The 18,685-nt window shown below is 47.4% G+C and overlaps 1 protein-coding gene and 1 long non-coding RNA gene across 2 annotated transcripts in view; both read left to right on the plus strand.

Moving 5' to 3' along the window:
• The window catches only part of hif1an (hypoxia inducible factor 1 subunit alpha inhibitor), a 65,975-nt gene extending 57,813 nt beyond the window's left edge, over positions 1-8,162 (plus strand). The window contains exons 7-8 of the mRNA XM_078199665.1: positions 46-156; positions 7,957-8,162. Of these exons, the coding sequence (XP_078055791.1) occupies positions 46-156; positions 7,957-8,001 (156 nt within the window). The 3' untranslated portion in view covers positions 8,002-8,162. The remainder of the gene's footprint in view (positions 1-45; positions 157-7,956) is intronic.
• Positions 8,163-8,500: 338 nt separating this feature from the next.
• Positions 8,501-11,904, plus strand: LOC144480320 (uncharacterized). Its single transcript, XR_013495643.1, has 3 exons — positions 8,501-8,621; positions 8,652-8,787; positions 8,993-11,904. It is a non-coding gene; the product is annotated as an uncharacterized LOC144480320 (long non-coding RNA).
• The last annotated feature ends 6,781 nt before the right edge of the window (positions 11,905-18,685 follow it).

Raw genomic sequence — 18,685 nt, forward strand, 5'->3', positions numbered from 1 at the left:
GTGCAGTGGAGCAAAGTCACGATTAATGTTCCTGTTTATCTTAAGGGCGCACCAACTCCAAAGAGGATCGAGTACCCATTGAAATCGCATCAGAAGGTTGCAATTATGAGGAATATAGAAAAAATGCTGGGTGAGGCTCTCGGGGAGCCACAGGAGGTAAACCAGATTCCACATTTCAGCTACTCTGTGCATTTTCTTCAACGCTAAGTAGCAGCAGGCAACATTAAACACAGTTAGTGTAAAGCATGCATCGCAGACCCTACCTGGGTGGTGGTAAGTTACTGTAGTGAGTGGTGGAGTTCTGTTTTAACAGAAAGCAGCCATTTGTCTTTTTTTTTATTCGTTCGTAGAATGTGGGCGTCGCCAGCTGGGTCAACATTGGGTCGAATTGCCCCTTGAACTAAGTGGTTTGCTGGACCCATTTCAGAGGGCAGTTGAGATTCAACCACATTGCTGTGGCTCTGGAGTCACATGTAGGCCAGACCGGGTCAGGACGGCAGATTTCCTTCCCTAAAGGACATTAGTGAACCAGATGAGTTTTCACGGCAATCGACAATGGTTTCATGGTCATCAGTAGAAACGAATAAAAAAGAGAATAAAACAAATTTTAATTCCAAATTTCTATTGCATTCAAATTTCACCATCTGCCATGGTGGGATTTGAACCCGGGTCCCCAGAGCGTTACCTCTGGATTACTAGTCCAGTGACAATACCACTGCGCCACTGCCTCCCATTAAATTCACCCGTGGGATTTGGGTGTCGCTGACAAGACCACCATTTATTGCCCATGTCCAGTTTCCCTTGAGACGATGGGGGTGAGCCACCTTCTTGAATGTACCTGAGTGTCTTGCTGAGCCATTTCAGAGGGCAGTTAAGAGTCAACCACATTGCTATAGTTCTCGAGTCACATGTGGGCCAGACCGGGTAAGGACAGCAGATTTCCTTCCCTAAAGGGGCATTAATGAACTAGGTGGATTTTCTGGTAGTCAGGGTCGCCATTACAGATACTAGCTTTTTATTCCAGATTTATTTAGTGACTTTACTTCGAATTTCCCTGCTAACATAGTGGGAATTGAAGTCAGGACGTAAGGTCATTAATCCAGCCCTCGGGATTTACAACCTAAATTTATTTAGCGCCTTTAATGTAACCTCAAGGTGCTTCACAGGAGCATTGCAAATCAAAATGTGACAGCAAAACACAGAAGAAATTATTAAATCAGGTGACTGAAAGCTTGACCAAAGAGGTAGAGTAACTTGAAAGAAGGAAGGCAAGATTGTGAAGCAGATAGCAGATGGACAATTCCACACCCTGGGGCCTCGGCCACTGAAGCCATGTCAACCAATAGTGGGACAATTAAACTTGGGATGTTAAGGGGTCAGAGGTAGAGGAATGTCTCAGAGGGTTCTGGGGCTGCAGGAGATGATTACAGCGATAGGGAGGGGAGAGGCTCTGAGGGGTTTGAAAGCAAGGATGAGAGTTTTAAAATCAAGATCTTGCCTGACCTGGATCGAGTGTAGGTCAGCGAGTCCAGGGGTGACAGTGGAACAGGACGTGGTCCAATTCAAGGGCAGGGACAGCAGAGTTTTGGATGACCTGCAGTTTCCGGGGGGGGTAAAATGTCGAATACCAGCCAGGAATGCATTGAAACAGCCAAAACTGCAGATAACGCAGGCATGAATGAGAGTCTCAATAGCAGACAAGGTGATCAGGTTATAGAGGTAGTGTTAGATAACCTTAGTTGCATGTTTAATTCTTTGTTCCTGACTGATCAATGTTGGGAGGTGGATCCCCCTCCCCGAGAACTAACACCAAAACACCCAAAGAGGAGGACCTCCACTCATAATCTGTAAAAGGTGTGTGTGAAATGGTGTGACCTGCTCTTCAGCAACTTTTGGTGGTTAAATACAAAATTAATCCCTGACACTCACTCACGTAAAAATCTATTTATTTGACTAACAATGAACAACTTTACTCAACTCTTAACAAACCGAATAAAACAAGATTCTAATGGTATGTTGTTCCAATAAATACAATTCTCATTCATTAACAAAAGAATAGAATTTAGTTACTCTCTAAATTGCAACTTCCGGAATATTCTGGGCCTTCTCTGTTGATTCTTCTGCCTGGAACATATTTCTTCTTTGGTACCTTTGCTATCTAGAATGGTGCTTTGAGCTGTGGCAGGTGACAGTTGCCCCCCTTCTGCCTGTGATGACATATAAATATCTCCCACAATAGGATTGGTCCTAGGTTGTCAAAACCATCGGATTTAAATGTAATAGGTTCTTGGTATCTAAGTGCCTAATTCAAACTGGCTGAATTCAAAACAATCAAAAGCCTGTTGCATTGGTAACACTGCTGCCTGGCCTTATGATACAAATGTTTCATTTTGGGTACTCTATATGTACTTACCTTTTTTTTTAAACTGCACAGAGAAAGCACCACATTTTAAAGGGAACATGCGATGCTTTCCTCCCCAGCATTTTCCAATTTTACAAACACCAATCTACAATTACTCTACCCAGCTTTGCAACACCAGGGACCACACAAGCACAGGTGCACAATAGATAAGCAAAACGGATTTGTTAAGTTGAACATGGTCATGACAAAAACATGCTACTTAACAAAGGCGATGGTGTACAGACAAGTCAGTTGAACGTTGGTTCTTGCGACTCAATCAACCGTGGCGTCCGCTTCTTCACGGTGTTCTGCTGACTGAAAATTTTGATGGTCGCCCTCTTCTTTTCAAAAATGTGCGATAAATATTCTGATATCCTGATTTGTGCCTTGCTTCCTTATGTCTTGCTTAGGTGACTGGTCCTTCACCCCTTTAGTTACTTTAGGTGACTGGTCGCTCGCCCCAACAGTTACTTCCGATACTGTTGCCCAAGTCCTTGCGGGTGCAGCTTGTCATTTTACACCTGATAGTAACCAGCTTACAGGCCAATTTGCCACCTCTTTTGTGTTTTAGCCAAACTTGACGGTCATGCCTTGCAGTTACGTTCTAATACATCTTTAACAAGCATACTCTGAGCACTCATTAATCAAGTGAAAGAATTGAGAAACAATAAAAGGGTCAAAACAGGATAAGCAAAGGAAGAATAAGACAGAGTAATTTAAATTAACAATCGTACATTGCAAATTGCCCTTATCGTTCTATACCCAAATCAGCACTTCTATTCCTTAGCCTACTCTACATGGCAATGGCACAAATATGTGATTGGGAATCTCATTGCAGGATCAAATACGCTAGCAAAGGGTCTGGTTTAGTCTCAGGCAGTTGCCAGGGAGAGAGATGGAGAGAGCAAAAAACAGAAAATGCTGGAAAATCTCAGCAGGTCTGGTAGCATCTGTGGGGAGGGAATGGATCCAACGTTTCGAATCTGGATGACCCTTCGTCAGAGCAAAGAAAATCAGAGAAGATTTGTACTATGAGAGTGGGGGTGGCACGGTAGCACAGTGATTAGCACTGCTGCTTCACAGCTCCAGGGACCTGGGTTCGATTCCCGGCTCGGGTCACTGTCTGTGTGGAGTTTGCACATTCTCCCTGTGTCTGCGTGGGTTTCCTCCGGGTGCTCCGGTTTCCTCCCACAGTCCAAAGATGTGCGGGTTAGGTTGATTGGCCATGCTAAAATTGCCCCTTAGTGTCCTGAGATGTGTAGGTTGGAGGGATTAGCGGGTAAATATGTAGGGGTATGGGGGTAGGGCCTGGGTGGGATCGTGGTCGGTGCAGACTCGATGGGCCGAATGGCCTCTTTCTGCACTGTAGGGTTTCTATGATTTCTATGAATAGGACAAAGGGAATGCAAATGAGGATGAAGAAGGCTGAGAAAGGTGCTAAAAGTGTCCATTAAGTGATCAGAATGTGTGAGTGGCAGAACAGAGGTAGAGATGGTTCAGGCAGTTGCTCTGAAAGGAGTGGGGGAGTAAGAAGGAGAGCGGGAATGGAGAAGTGGAAAAATGCAAGTGATAAAGAAGGATGATAAGAATAGCTGAATGAGATGAAAAGAAGTAACAGAATGAAAGAAAGTAAATGGAAATCGGGTAAAGGTGGAGGGGAGAGTTCTGAAGTTGTTGAACTCAATGTTCAGTCCGGAAGGTTGTAAAGTGCCCAATTGGAAGATGAGGTGCTGTCCCTCCAGTTTGCGTCAGGGTTCACTGGAACATTGCAAAAGGCCAAGGACGGACATGTGGACAGGAGAGCAGGGTGGTGTGCTGAAGTGCCGAGCAACAGGAAGGTCTAGCTCCTGCTTGCGGACGGACCGAAGGTGTTCAGCAAAGCGGGACCCAGATGGAGAGTTTAGCTCGGGAATGGAGTTTGGAGCGGACCCCAAAAGCAACAGCTTTGATCTTCTCAGTGTTTAATTGGAGGGAGTTTCTGCTCATCCAGTCCTGCCCCCATCAATCCCAATGGCAGAGTGGCAGCGGGATCCCCCCACCGATCACCCCAACTCGGGGGGGAGGCCATGGGAGGGTTGGGGTGGGGGCAGCACTGCGGGGGTCCCAGGCTGGCCAGCATACAGGAGGCTGACAGTTTGGGGGTCACTGCACATGCGCAGAGTTCCGCTGGTTTCAGCCTCCTGGGCAGGAATATGCCTGAAATCTAATGAGATTCACACTGGTGGCCTCTGCATTGCACAGAGTGTGGGAGATTCTAATGTGAATTCCCACTGAAAAAAGCAGCTTGATTTACTCCAGTTTTCCCACAAATTCACACTGAGAATTTTTTTGGGAGAATTTCACCCCAGGTTTGATGTCATCTAATTGCTGCTTTCTGATTTACTTTGTCTTGTATTTGACTATTTTTAGTCATGCGCTGTGGGTGTTAGCTACTCATCGAGGCTTTTCAACAAAATAAAGCTACAATAACTTTTACCTTCGCAGTGAAACTGAAGAAATCCTCGTGTTTACCTGAATTGGTTGCCTTTGAATAATATTATCCACGTAAAAAGACAGAGCCTTTGAGCGGCACGGTGGCACAGTGGTTAGCACTGCTGCCTCACAGTGCAAGGGACCCGAGTTCAATTCTGGCCTTGGGTGACTGTCTATGTGGAGGTTGCACATTCTGCCCGTGTCTGCGTGGGTTTCCTCCCACAATCCAAAGATGTGCGGGTTTAGGTGCATTGGCCGTGCTAAATTGTCCCTTAGTGGTCAGGGGAGTTAGCGGGTTAAATGTGTGGGGTTACGGGGATGGGCTTGGGTGGGATGCTCTTTCGGAGAGTTGGTGCAGACTCGATGGCCTCCTCCTGTATTGGAAGGATTCTATTGTCTTGATTTAAGAGTTCATCCAAGAGACAGCATCTGCAACAGTGCAGCACTCCCTCAGGACTGCATAAAGTGTCAGACTTGATTTGTTCTCAAGTGCTAGAGTGGGGCTTGAACCCTGATCTTTTGACTTAGTGCCGCTGTAAATTTAACCTTTTATTAGTGACTGACCCAGGGCCACATAGGTACAGGTTGTCTTTTAAACGCCCTCGGGGATGGGCAATAAATGCTGGCCCAGCCAGCGATGCCCCCATCCCAAGAATGAATAAAAAAAGGTGCCCGACAGATAAGCAAAACTGATTTACTCTGTTTAACGTGGTAAGTACAAACACATGATACTGGACAAAGACGATGATATACAGTCACATCACCCAGACATGGAATCATAGAATCCCTACAGTACAGATGGAGGCCATTCGGCCCGTTGAGTCCATACCGACCACAATCCCCAACCCAGACCCTATTCCTATAATCCCGCACATTTACCCTGCCAATTCCCCTAACACTAGGGTCAATTTATCATGGCCAATCAACCTATCCCACACATCTTTGCACTGTGGGAGGAAACCGGAGCACCCGGAGGAAACCCACGCAGACATGGAGAGAATGTGCAAACTCCACACAGACAGTGACCCAAGCCAGGAATCGAAGCGTCCCTGGCGCTGTGAGGCCACAGTGCTAACCACTGTGCCACCGTGCCGACATCTTGTTTCCCAGTCGACTGTGGCACTTGTCTCTTCATTTCTGAATGAAGTCTTCCAAAAATGTGTGCCGGATGTTCTTGAACATTCTGATTTGCGCTTTCCTTCCTTACTTTTTACCTTATTTGATCATTGCCCAGGTTCCCTCACCCCTTGGCACATTGTTGCCATATTAGGTAAAACCCATGTCTAAGCAACATTATGGGGTTCAATTACTTAATTATATATCCATTATCACTAAGCACGCCCGTGCATTTCTAAAGCCTTTATTTCTGCTAAAACAGGTATTCCTGGAAATGTTGCCCAAGGCATTGCACATGTAGCTTGTGATTTTTACATCCGATAGTAATCAGTTTACAGGACAACTCACTGCCTCTTTTGGCTTGTAGCCACATACAGTTACGTTCTAACATTCATCTTTAGCAAACACACCCTGAGCAATCATTAATCAAGAGGAGGCGATGGCCTAGTGGTATTATTGCTAGACTATTAATCCAGAAACGCAGCTAATGTTCTGGGGACACGGGATCAAATCCCGCCACGGCAGATGGGGGAATTTGAATTCAATTTTTTTTTAAATCTGGAATTAAGAATCTACTGATGACCATGAAACCATTGTCGATTGTCACCCATCTGGTTCACTCATGTCCCTTTAGGGAAGGAAATCTGCCGTCCTTACCCGGTCTACATGTGACTCCAGGGCCACAGCAATGTGGTTGACTCTTAACTGCCCTCAGGGACGGGCAATAAATGCTGGCCCAGCCAGCGATGCCCGTGTCCCACAAATGAATAAAAAATAAATAAAAGAATTGAGATAGACGCAGGAAGGATATTACAGAGTGATTTATAATAACAATCATGCATAGCATCTCGGCCCTATCATTAATGCCCAAATAAGTCTATCTAACATACTTCATGGCCAAATCTACAGTACCAACTGAGCTAAGCGGACACTCGGGTAAGTATGAAACAGTATTAAGGTTAGGTTAGCAGGATGCTGTGAATTGGGAAACAAGAACCGGTGTCCCAAGTGATGCGACTGTGCACTTGTTGTGTATCACATACTTAACGTATTAAGCTGACTAAATACAGAAATCAATATCCCAAGCAGTAAACAGCCCTCCCCCAGTACTGACTGGGCAATAAGGATTGGAGAACAAAAAGTTTAAAGTTTATTTATTGATGTTACAAGTAGTCTTACATTAACACTGCAATGCAGTTGCTGTGAAAATCTCCGAGTCGCCCACACGCCGGCGCCTGTTCAGGAACACTGAGGGAGAATTTAGCACGGCCAATGCACCTAACCAGCTGTGGGAGGAAACCGGAGCACCCGGAGGAAACCCACGCAGACACGGGGAGAAGGTGCAGACTCCACACAGACAGTGACCCAAGCCAGGAATCGAACCCAGTTCCCTGGCGCTGTGAGGCAGCAGTGCTAACCATTCAGAGAATCCCTACATTGCAGAAGGAGGCGATTCGGCCCATCAAGTCTGCACCGACCACAATCCCACCCAGGTCCTATTTCCGTAACCCCACATATTTACCCTGCTAATCCCCCTGACACTAGGGTCAATTTAGCACGGCCAATCCACCTAACCCGCATATCTTTGGATTGTGGGAGGAAACCGGAGCACCCGGAGGAAACCCACGCAGATATAGGGAGAGCGTGCACACTTCACACAGACAGTGACCCGAGGCTGGAATTGAACCTGGGTCCCTGGCGCTGTGAGGCAGCAGTGCTAACCACTGCCGTGCTGCCCCAATCAGCAACACAGAATGCGTAACTTGCAAAGTAATTGTGCCGGTTGAACAGTTAAAATATGAAACCGATGTAACTGCTAACACTGACATGAGATGGTTTCCCCCCCCAACCCTCGCCTCACTCTCTTCCCTCCCCTCCAGCTCCTGCTCCAGCTCTGAGATAATCCGCAGTTTCCTATTTACTAGCGCAGTATTGTGAAGCTAATTATTTCTTTCCTTCCTGGCTAGGTTGGGCCATTATTAAACATGATGATTAAAGGTCGATATGATTAATCTTCGGCCTGTGGACTGTTGGACGACCCTTACATGGAGCAAGGTGGCAGACTGAGCTTACTGTACACGAGTATAACACACCTGGACACCCCGACAACGCAGGAACTCTTCCGATTGTTCAAAGTTGGCCATTGATCATTAAAGTGAATTTTTATATCCACCATCTGTGTGCCTGTCAGACCGAAGATTGACGGCCGGCGTCTGATATCAATTGGTTGGCACATTGCCCTGAACAGGTTATAGCACTGAGTGTGTGCGCAGACCACTTCCCACCGATATATACTGTTGTACGTTTCCTTTTGAAACAAAAACAAAATGAGTGCTTTGTGCTGTTAGAGGGGCGGTATTGGGGTCATTGCCCTTGGAGGTGCAGTATTGGGATAAATGTTGGGGGGGCCAGTATTGGGGTCAGTGCTGTTGGAGGGGCAGTGTTGGGGTCAATGCTGTTGGGGGGGAAGTATTGGGGTCAATGTTGGGGGCAGTATTGGGGTCAGTGCTGTTGGAGGGGCTGTATTGGGGTAATGTTGTTGGAGGGGCAGTATAGGGGTCAATGTTGGGGGGCAATATTGAGGTGAATGCTGTTAGGGGGCAGTATTGGGGTGAATGCTGTTGGGAGGGCAGTATTGGGGTCAGTGCTGTTGGGGGGGCAGTATTGGGGTCAGTGCTGTTGGGGGCAGTATTGGGGTCAGTGCTGTTGGGGGGCAGTATTTGGGGGCTGTATTGGGGTGAATGATGTTGAGAGGCAGTATTGGGGTGAATGCTGTTGGGGGGCAGTATTTGGGGGCTGTATTGGGGTGAATGCTGTTGGGGGGCAGTATTGGGGTCAGTGCTGTTGGGGGGGCAGTATTGGGGTCAGTGCTGTTGGGGGCAGTATTGGGGTGAATACTGTTGAGAGGCAGTATTGGGGTCAGTGCTGTTGGGGCAGTATTGGGGTCAGTGCTGTTGGGGGCAGTATTGGGGTCAGTGCTGTTGGGGGCAGTATTGGGGTCAGTGCTGTTGGGAGGCAGTATTGGGGTCAGTGCTGTTGGGAGGGCAGTATTGGGGTCAGTGCTGTTGGGGGCAGTATTGGGGTCAGTGCTGTTGGGGGGGCAGTATTGGGGTCAGTGCTGTTGGGGGCAGTAGTGGGGTTAATGCTGTTGGTTTCCTTGCATGGCACTCAAACATGAGATGTTATCGCGAGGTACATCCACGGTTAGGCTTTAAGATTGACTACAATTGATTTTAATAGATTTTTATTTGTGACGTATTCCTATGACTTTTGCGTCTTGGAATACTGGGTTTGAAATATTAACCGACAGCAGTAGGGTGGCACAGTGATGGGCACTGCTGCCTCACAGCGCCAGGGACCCGGGTTCGATTCCAGTCTCAGATCACTGTCTGTGTGGAGTTTGCACATTTCTACCCATGGGTTTCCTCCGAGTGCTCCGGTTTCCTCCCACACTCCAAAAGATGTGCGGATTAGGTTGATTGGCCATGCTAAATTGCCCCTCAGTGTCAGGGGGATTAGCAGGGTAAATGTGTGGGGCTAGGGGAATAGCGCCTGGGTGGGATGTGGTTGGTACAGGCTCGAGGGGCCGAATGGCCTCCTTCTGTACTGGTGAGATTCTATGAGCATCTGTTCAGCACCAAATAAAATGCTGCCGTCAACTTGGGGATGGATCTTTCCAAAATGTCGGAGAGAAAGTCAGATGTTTAGGTGCTGTACATTCGCTGAGTGAAGTTAGGATTATATTCACTGGAATTTAGAAGCGTGAGTGGGGATCTCATAGAAATTTATAAAATTCTAACGGTAGATTCAGAAAGATTCATGAGTAGATTAGACAGGGTAGATACAGAAAGATTCATGAGTAGATTAGACAGGGTAGATACAGAAAGAATGTTTCCGATGGTGCGGGAGTCCAGAACTAGGGGTCATAGTTTGAGGGGCTAAAGGAATCAAGGAGAGGAAGGGGGGAATCAGGATATTGAATTTGATGATCAGCCATGATCAAAATGAATCGTGGAACAGTCTTGAAGGGCCAAATGGCCTCCTCCTGCCTCTATGCTTTTGGCCTGGAGCAGAGTGCCAGCCTGTGCCCTCGTGATGTGATGTTGCAATGTTGATTATTGATCTGTATCCCCAACCAATCGTATTTCTATATCGAGGGATGGTTACCTGAATGGCACCATGTTAGAAACTCTTGGTTCTCCTTAAATAATTATTTTTTGGAGCGCTCCAACTTATTTGTCTGTCTGTCTCTGCCTCTTTCTCCCCCTCTCCCCATCTATCTGTGTCTCTCCATCTGTTTCTCTCTCCATCAGTCTCACTGTGTCCATCCTGTGTTTGTCTCTCTTGCTTTTCCATCTCTTCCCTATTCCTCTCTCTCTCTGTCTGTCTGTCTCTCTCTTTCTCTTTTCCATCTGCTTCTCTCTCTCTCTCTTTTCCAGTTCTATTTCTCCATCTGTCTCTCTCTCTATCTCCATCTGTCTCTCTCTTTCTGATCATGTCTCTATCTCCATCTGTTTCTCTGTGTGTCTGTCTCTATCACTCTGTTCCTTTCTCTCTATCTCTCTCTTCCTCACTCTCTCTGTTCCCACTGTCTGTCTCTAGATATTTAACTTGTGAAAATGCGTCTTCCATTTCGATCAGTGACTTTCGGCAAAGTCTTATTCTCAGTTACTGCTGACTGCTGGACATTTAATGTGACATTCTGCATCACAGTGTCTGTTTCCAGTGACTGTGAGCTGAATGAAACCCAAGTATTAGACCACCTGCTTTAGGGTCTCCGCCTGAACTGGCTTAAAACCAAATAAAAAGCAAAACACTGTCGATATTGGAAATCTGACCCAAACGCAGAAAACACTGGAAACACTCAACAGATCAGAGAGCGTCTGTAGAGAGATCAGGCCAGTTGTGCTCTGATACACCAAAGGCAGCTCTCCTGTTGTTTTATCTTAACGTGGAGTGACCTTCTTCACTCCCCATCTCCGACTCTGCGACAATCCAACTCACGTTCCACCCAAACTACCTTCCTTTGGGGCATCACTTCCTGCTCACCCTAACCCAGCAAAGTATTCAGTCTGTGAAAGGAATGTGGCACTCTTAGCTACGATGGGATTAGTGGGGGGGGGGCGAATTCTGAAACCAAATCTTTTCGCTCCTTCGCTCCCTTTTACTGTCCTGCGTTTCCTGCCTTTGGAGTGAGCTGGAGGCTGTGAGTTTCTGGTGTCGCCAAAGGCAGAGTATACACTGGTAGTGGAATAAAAAGATTCATGATCTGTCCTCCTCAACTCCCAGCCCACGCCAAGTTAACCGTACACCCAGGCTGAAAACCACCACATTGAAAGACAGAGTGCAGGATGTGGTGTTGTTCTCTGGGTGACACAGGAGGAGGGAGACTCAGTGTAACTCTTTTTCCAGCCAGTGTTTAATCAGAATCCGATTAATCCTCATTGTACAGCCTGACCAGGTGCTAAATTTGTAGCAAGTAGCTAATGTTCACGGCTAAAGGCTGGAATACGACTGGTTATAGTCGGGGTTTGTAACAAGAGCGCAGGGTGGTAAAGTGCTGAGACCAGTAACTCAGACCATTCACCCATTGATTGCCAATTTTTAAACTTTTGAAGTGTGTTTTTGGTTTTTTTTAAAATTTGCTTTTTAAAGTTTGGGCTCGTTCTGTCCCGGTCACGACACAGAAATCAGGTCTCTGTCCCACCCCCTCCCTCGCTCTCTGTCCCCCCCCACCCTCCCTCCCTCTCTGTCCCTCCCACCCTTCCTCCCTCTCTGTCCCGCCCACCCTCGCTCTCTGTCCCCCCCCACCCTCCCTCTCTGTCCCCCCCCACCCTCCCTCTCTGTCCCCCCCCCACCCTCCCTCTCTGTCCCGCCCCCCACCCTCCCTCTCTGTCCCGCCCCCCACCCTCCCTCTCTGTCCCCCCCCTCCCTCCCTCCCTCTCTGTCCCACCCCCACCCTCCCTCCCTCTCTGTCCCACCCCCTCCCTCGCTCTCTGTCCCCCCCACCCTCCCTCTCTGTCCCCCCCCACCCTCCCTCTCTGTCCCCCCCCCACCCTCCCTCTCTGTCCCCCCCACCCTCCCTCTCTGTCCCCCCCACCCTCCCTCTCTGTCCCCCCCCCACCCTCCCTCCCTCTCTGTCCCCCCCCCTCTGTCCCGCCCCCCACCCTCCCTCTCTGCCTCCCCCCCCACCCTCCCTCTCTGTCCCCCCCCCCCACCCTCCCTCTCTGTCCCCCCCCCCCACCCTCCCTCTCTGTCCCCCCGCCCCACCCTCCCTCTCTGTCCCTCCTCCCCCCCCCACCCTCCCTCTCTGTCCCCCCCACCCTCCCTCTCTGTCCCCCCCCCCCCCCACCCTCCCTCTCTGTGCGACCTCCTATCGGAGCTGCGTTGCTGTCAGGAAAGATTGGACAAGCCGCGTGCTTTTCTCCAGCAACCCGAAAGGCCGAGGACTGACCCGAAAGAAAGACTTAAAATTACCAAAAGGGTTGCTAAGGTCAACCTAGAGAAGTTGTTTCCATCTGTGGGGAAGCCCAGAAGAAAACAAAAGGGTTTTAAACTTCAGATAGTCACTAATAAATCCAAAAGGGAATTCAGGAGAAACATCTTCTTGCAGGAATGAATTTAAGGGGAATCATAGAATCCGTACAGTGCAGAAAGAGACAATTCGGCCCCTCGAGTCTGCATCTACTAAGAGTATCATACCCAGGCCTATCACCGCTATCCCCATAACCCCACATATTTACCACGCTAATCCCCCTAACCTACACATCTTTGGACTGTAGAGGAAACCCACGCAGATGCAGGGAGAACGTGCAGACTGTCACCCAGAGACTGGAATCGAACCCGGGTCCCTGGCGCTGTAGGGCAGCAGTGCCAACCACTGTGCCACCATGCTGCCCGGAAGCTAAAGAGGTGTGTGAGAGAGAGAAAGGATAGAGAAAGAGAGAGAAGGATAGGCTGAGATGAATGCTGGAAGGAAGCTCCTCAAGAGCATAAACAGCAGCACAGACCAGTCGAGCCATTCGCCCTGTTTCAGTGCTGTAAATTCAGTCACCAGGAACAGGCCGAGCAATGAACTGTGGAGAGCCCGCAGCCTGAGACTTCAATGTGTTTGAGACATTGCTGACTCGGCATGCTGGGCCGCTCTGAGGGATTCTGCAACCACATCACATCTGGCTTCAAGACCCAGTTCTTACCCCCACTGCCCCACCCCCCACAACTCCCCCCGACTCTGCCCCCAACAGCTTGGCCGTGGAGAGACATGGGCACTGTTGTCGTTCTGTCGGCTGAACATTGGGCATCCCTGGCAAGCCCACCAGGGCGAGTTTCTTTCCCAGCTCATCTCGTCAGAAACCAACAGGGTTTTTACTCTTACTGCCCCACACCAGTGAATTAAATGTTGGCGCTGCACCGTGGGAAAGACAGAGAGACAGCATGTAGGAGAAAATATCTCCAACTGCGTCTCACATAGAAATGAAGCAGGTGTGAACTGTCGATAGTTAGCCTTTCTAAGTTTTTGAATTGAAGAAGCTTTGTATTATGTTTTTTCTACGGGTGGAATTTGATGATTTCATGCATGGCTTTTTGTGTTTACATCTTTTTCTACCCTGCAACTCATAAGCACAGGACCACATTGCGACCCAGATGATATTTGTGATGCTCTGTTAACAATACGGAATCTGGATTTAGTCTCAAAGTGAGATAAGAACAGAGAAGGAACACTTTATCAGGAGATTTGTGGGAGTGTTAAATGATGACCTCTGATAACTTCAGGTGGACTCCACATTGATTGGAAATATAGCCGCAGAGGTTCCCCAGTAATAAACCCTTCGCTTTAACAATCTCAAACATCCCACAGAAGACACCCTCGCGTCCCTCACCAGTACTCCCTCAGTACACATAACAACCGAATAGCCAGCGTTGTGGAGTCTCTTCCCCCATCCCTTTGTACAAAGGATGATACTAGAATTCTGGACCAGCCCAGGTCATTGGAAAGTCAAAATGTGCACCCCCTCCCATTTATCACCCGCCTTCTCTGCAAATTATTTTTTGAACTTCTGCTCGAGCAAGCGTCTGATCGAAGCACTTCTACTTTTCACATCTAAGCCTGACTTTGCTCAGTAACTTGAGCATTGATCCGAAAGGTTTATAACTAATCTGTTTTATTCCTCTCAGCCCCGCCCACCTCCAAACATTTACACAAGTCTAACAATGATAATTATCTTCTGATATATGTACCTGATGTGTATAATTTAAAATCCCTGTACAAAATGTTCCAATTCAACCTTTTTTTTAAAAAAAGAAAAAAACCTGCTGTTCTGCTGTAATTCTGTTCATGATGCGTGTGTAAATTGTCTGAAACATAAAACATTCAAAATCAACACTGGCTGTTGATGTGTTTTGGATGAATGTTGTAACTGTTGAGATTCACAGGCATAACACTCAGCCATCTAGCTTGGTCAGAATCCCAGTCGGTGCCAAGCTGATCTCAGCTTGGACAGGAGGTATTCTCAAGAGGTAAGAGTGAACCACAGAGAATGTTGAATCTGAAACAAAAGCAGAAAATGCTGGAAATTCTCAGCGGGTCTTACAGCATCTGTGGAGAAAGAGAGCCAATGTTTCAAGTTTTTTTAAAAGTTCATTTATTAGTGTCACAAGTAGGCTTACATTAACACTGCAATGAAGTTACTGTGAAAATCCCCCAGTCGCCACACTCCAGCGCCTGTTCAAGTACACTGAGGGAAAATTTAGCACGGCCAATACACATTGGCATGGCTTTCAGACTGTGTGGGAAACCCACACAGGCAGTGGAAGAACGTGCAAACTCCGCACAGTCACCAAGCTGGGAATCGAACCTGGTGCTGTGAGGCAGCAGTGCTAACCACTGTGCCGCCCAAGTCTGGATGACTCTTTGACCACATTCAAACTTACCTCAAAAAAAGAGAGAGAGAGCAAAAAAATACATTTTCAGCACCGACATCTCAACAGGGGAAAACTCGACATGTCTTAAGCCTTTTAAAGATTGAAACTCAAGTGAGCAGTAAATAAGTCAGCGCCAATATACTTTTGCTGAAATAAAAGCAAATTACTGCGGATGCTGGAATCTGAAACCAAAAGAGAAAATGCTGGAAAATCTCAGCAGGTCTGGCAGCATCTGTAAGGAGAGAAAAGAGCTGACGTTTCGAGTCCAGACGCCCCTTTGTCAAAGCTTTGCGCAGTGCCGGATTTAGACTTGGTGAGGCCCTAAGCTATATAAAGCTTGGAGGCCCCTTGTTAAAAAGTTACACCAAAAGGTCTGACAAAGGTGCGTCCCAAAACAGGACCTTGGGTCGCCACAAAAAAATTGAAAACATAATTATGCCTTTTAATTATTTAATAGCAAGGTATTTAAAGTGAAAAATACAAATTATTTTCAAATGAATGCATTTACTGATTACATATTTATCGTTTGGCTGGCTTGATCTCATGGATTTTGGTAATTTTTTGAACTGCTCTTCAAGCTGGTGCTTTCTTTTTCTTTTCTGGTGTCCGCTCTTAAATGTTCTCTTCATTGTAAACCTTCTGAAATTTTGTGAGGCCCCTGCGGATTGTGAGGCCCTAAGCTGTAGCTTGTTTAGCTTATGCCTAAATCCGGCCCTGGCTTTGCGTCACCTGGCCTCGAAACGCCAGCTCTTTTCTCCTCACAGACGCTGCCAGAACTGCTGAGATTTTCCAGCATTTTCTCTTTTGGTTACTTCTGCTGAAATACTGCATCAATAACAATGGCAATAAGATGAAGTAATGAGACGCTGCCCCTTGCTCTCATTTATAGAACTTGTGACGATGCCTTTCACATGAACATTTTGTGGGATGCGCATCCTTTGGCTCAGGAAATAACTTTAAGTGATGCGTTACAGTTCACTCAGAATCCAGTTTGTTACTATTTTTTCACGGTGGCACAGTGGTTAGCACTGCTGTCTCGCAGCACCAGAGACCCGGGTTCAATTCCGGCCTCAGGTCACTGTCTGTGTGGAGTGTGCACGTTCTCCCCGTGTCTGCCTGGGTTTCCTCCGGGTGCTCCGGTTTCCGCCCACAGTCCAAAGATGTGGGGTCAGGTTGATAGGCCGTGTTAAATTTTCCCTTAGTGTCAGGGGATAAATAGGTGGGGTTATGGGGATAGGGCCTGGGTGGGATTGTTGTCAGTGCAGACTCGATGGACCAAATGGCCACTTTCTGCAGTGTAGGGATTCTATGATTCTATGGATTTGAGCGTCACTGGCAAGGCCAGCATTTGCTGCCGATCCCTAATTGCCCTTGAACTGAGTGGCTTACTTGGCCATCTCAGAGGGCAGTTAAAAGTCAACCACATTGGTGGAGCAGATATTGGCAGATTTCCTTCCCTAAAGGACATCAGTGAACCAGATGGATTGATTCACCATTACTCAAAACTTAATTTGTATTCCAGATTTATCAATGGAATTCAAATTCTATCAGCTGCCATGGTGAGATTTGAATCCATGTCTAGAGCATTAGCCTGGGCCTCTGGGTTACTAGGTCAGTGACTTCACCACTACACCAACATCTTTATGCACTTTTTACATGTAGACTGGAGTTTTGGTTGTAGAAGCTCCACTTTGTCCCATTGAATGGGAAATGAACAATCGATTGGTGGCACAGTGGTGGCACTGGTGGCACTGCTGCCTCACAACTCCAGGGACCCTGGTTCGATTCCTGACTTGGGTCACTGTCAGTGGAGTTTGCACATTCTCTCTGTGTCTGTGTGGGTTTCCTCTGGGTGAGTGGGTTTCCTCCCACAGTCCAAAAGACCATAAGACATCGGAGCAGAGTTAGACCACTCGGCCCATCGAGTCTGCTCCACCATTCAATCATGGCTGATATTTCTCTCATCCCCATTCTCCTGCCTTTTCCCCATAGCCCCTGATCCCCTTATTAATCAAGAACCTATCTATCTCAATGACCTGGCCTCCACAGCCTTCTGCGGCAAAGAGTTCCACAGATTCACCACTCTCTGGCTGAAGAAATTCCTCCTCATCTGTTTTAAAGGAGTGTCCCTTTAACCTGAGATTGTGCCCTCTGGTTCTAGTTTTTCCTACAAGTGGTAACATGCTGGTTAGGTGCATTGGCTATGCTAAATTCTCCCTCAGTGTACCCGAACAAGCGCCAGAGTGTGGCGACGAGGGGATTTTCACAGTAACTTCATTACAGTGTTGATGTAAGCCTACCTGTCACAATAATAATAAATAAACTTGTCTCGGAGTCTCTCCCGCTCTTAGCGCCAGCCATTGGCATGTTTGGAAGGATTTTGCAGGTTGATACTCAACCTGTTTGGCCGGGTTATGAACCTTCCTTAGCCGTCAAGTCCTGGGGTGGGACTCAAACCTGGAGCTTTTGGATCAAAGGCAAGGACGCTAACCCACTGCGCCACAAGACCCCCATAATACATTGTGTAAACTTACCAGATCTGATCTTAGTGCTGATTTAGTTGATCTTAACAGGGGAGGGGGGCTGAAAGGGCAACTTAAAAGGGCGGCACAATCCGAAAGACGTGCTGGTTAGGTGCATTGGCCATGCTAAATTCTCCCTCAGTGTACCCAAACAGGCGCCGAAGTGTGGCGACTAGGGGATTTTCACAGTAACTTCAGTGCAATGTTAATGTAAGCCTTACTTGTGACACTAATAAATAAACTTTAAACTTAATTCTGGGCGAGTGTTCAAAATCACTCAAGATTTCTCAGCAACCCTCCCTGACCTCTGCACTCCTCCAATTCCAGCCTCTCCCGCACCCCTGTTTTATTTGCTTCACCAATGGCGGTTGTGCCCTTAGTTGGTGAATTCTGAGATCCCTCAAACTCTCCACCATTCATTTTCCTTTTACTGTTTTTGCAGCCAACCTCACCTGCCGCCTTGGCTTGGTGTCAAGACTTTTTTTGTCTTCTAACGCCCCTGTTCTATTCAAATGTAAATTGTTAATGACATAATGTACCGGGACTGAGGAGAGTTTGGCGAAAACAGCACTCCAAGCACGTTTTGCACAAACAGGGTTTTCCTGTGTGATATTTTGGTGTGTGTACGTGCTGCGCTTCCTATGGCCTGACCACATTTAGAACCATGTACAAAACCGCCTCTTTTGATATCGCTGTCTGGAATCTAATGTTACTTAAGTGAGTCAGTGGGGTGCTTGATCAGAGAAAAACATATCTGCCTCTTTCTCTTTAAACAGCGCGCCCAGCTTGCTGAGGTACAGTTCTGCGAATGTTATACTCATAGCTCAGGAATCAATGTTTATTCACTCCCACAATCACTGCGGTTCAGAGTCAGTCAGTTCCGAGGAAGAATCATCTTGGACTCTCTGCCTTTCCTTCCATTTAATCTGTCCTGCCCTCTGACCTATCCCTTTTGTTTCTCCCGACCTCCACCCTTCTCCAACAACGTAAAACCCGTCATATTTCTGCTTATCTTCACTTCTGAAGAGTCAGATCAGATGTTAACTCTTTCCTCTCTCCACAGATGCATTTCATAGAATTCCTACAGGGCAGAAGAGGCCATTCAGCCCATCAAGTCTATACCAATAGAGCAGCTGACCCAAACTCTCTGTCTCCACCCTATCCCTGTACCCCACACATTCAGTGGTTAATCCATTTAACCTACACATCCTGGACACCAAGGGGCAATTTAGAATGGCCAATACACCTAACC

Source organism: Mustelus asterias, chromosome 28, assembly GCF_964213995.1.
Source record: "Mustelus asterias chromosome 28, sMusAst1.hap1.1, whole genome shotgun sequence".
Classification (NCBI taxonomy): Eukaryota; Metazoa; Chordata; class Chondrichthyes; order Carcharhiniformes; family Triakidae; genus Mustelus; species Mustelus asterias.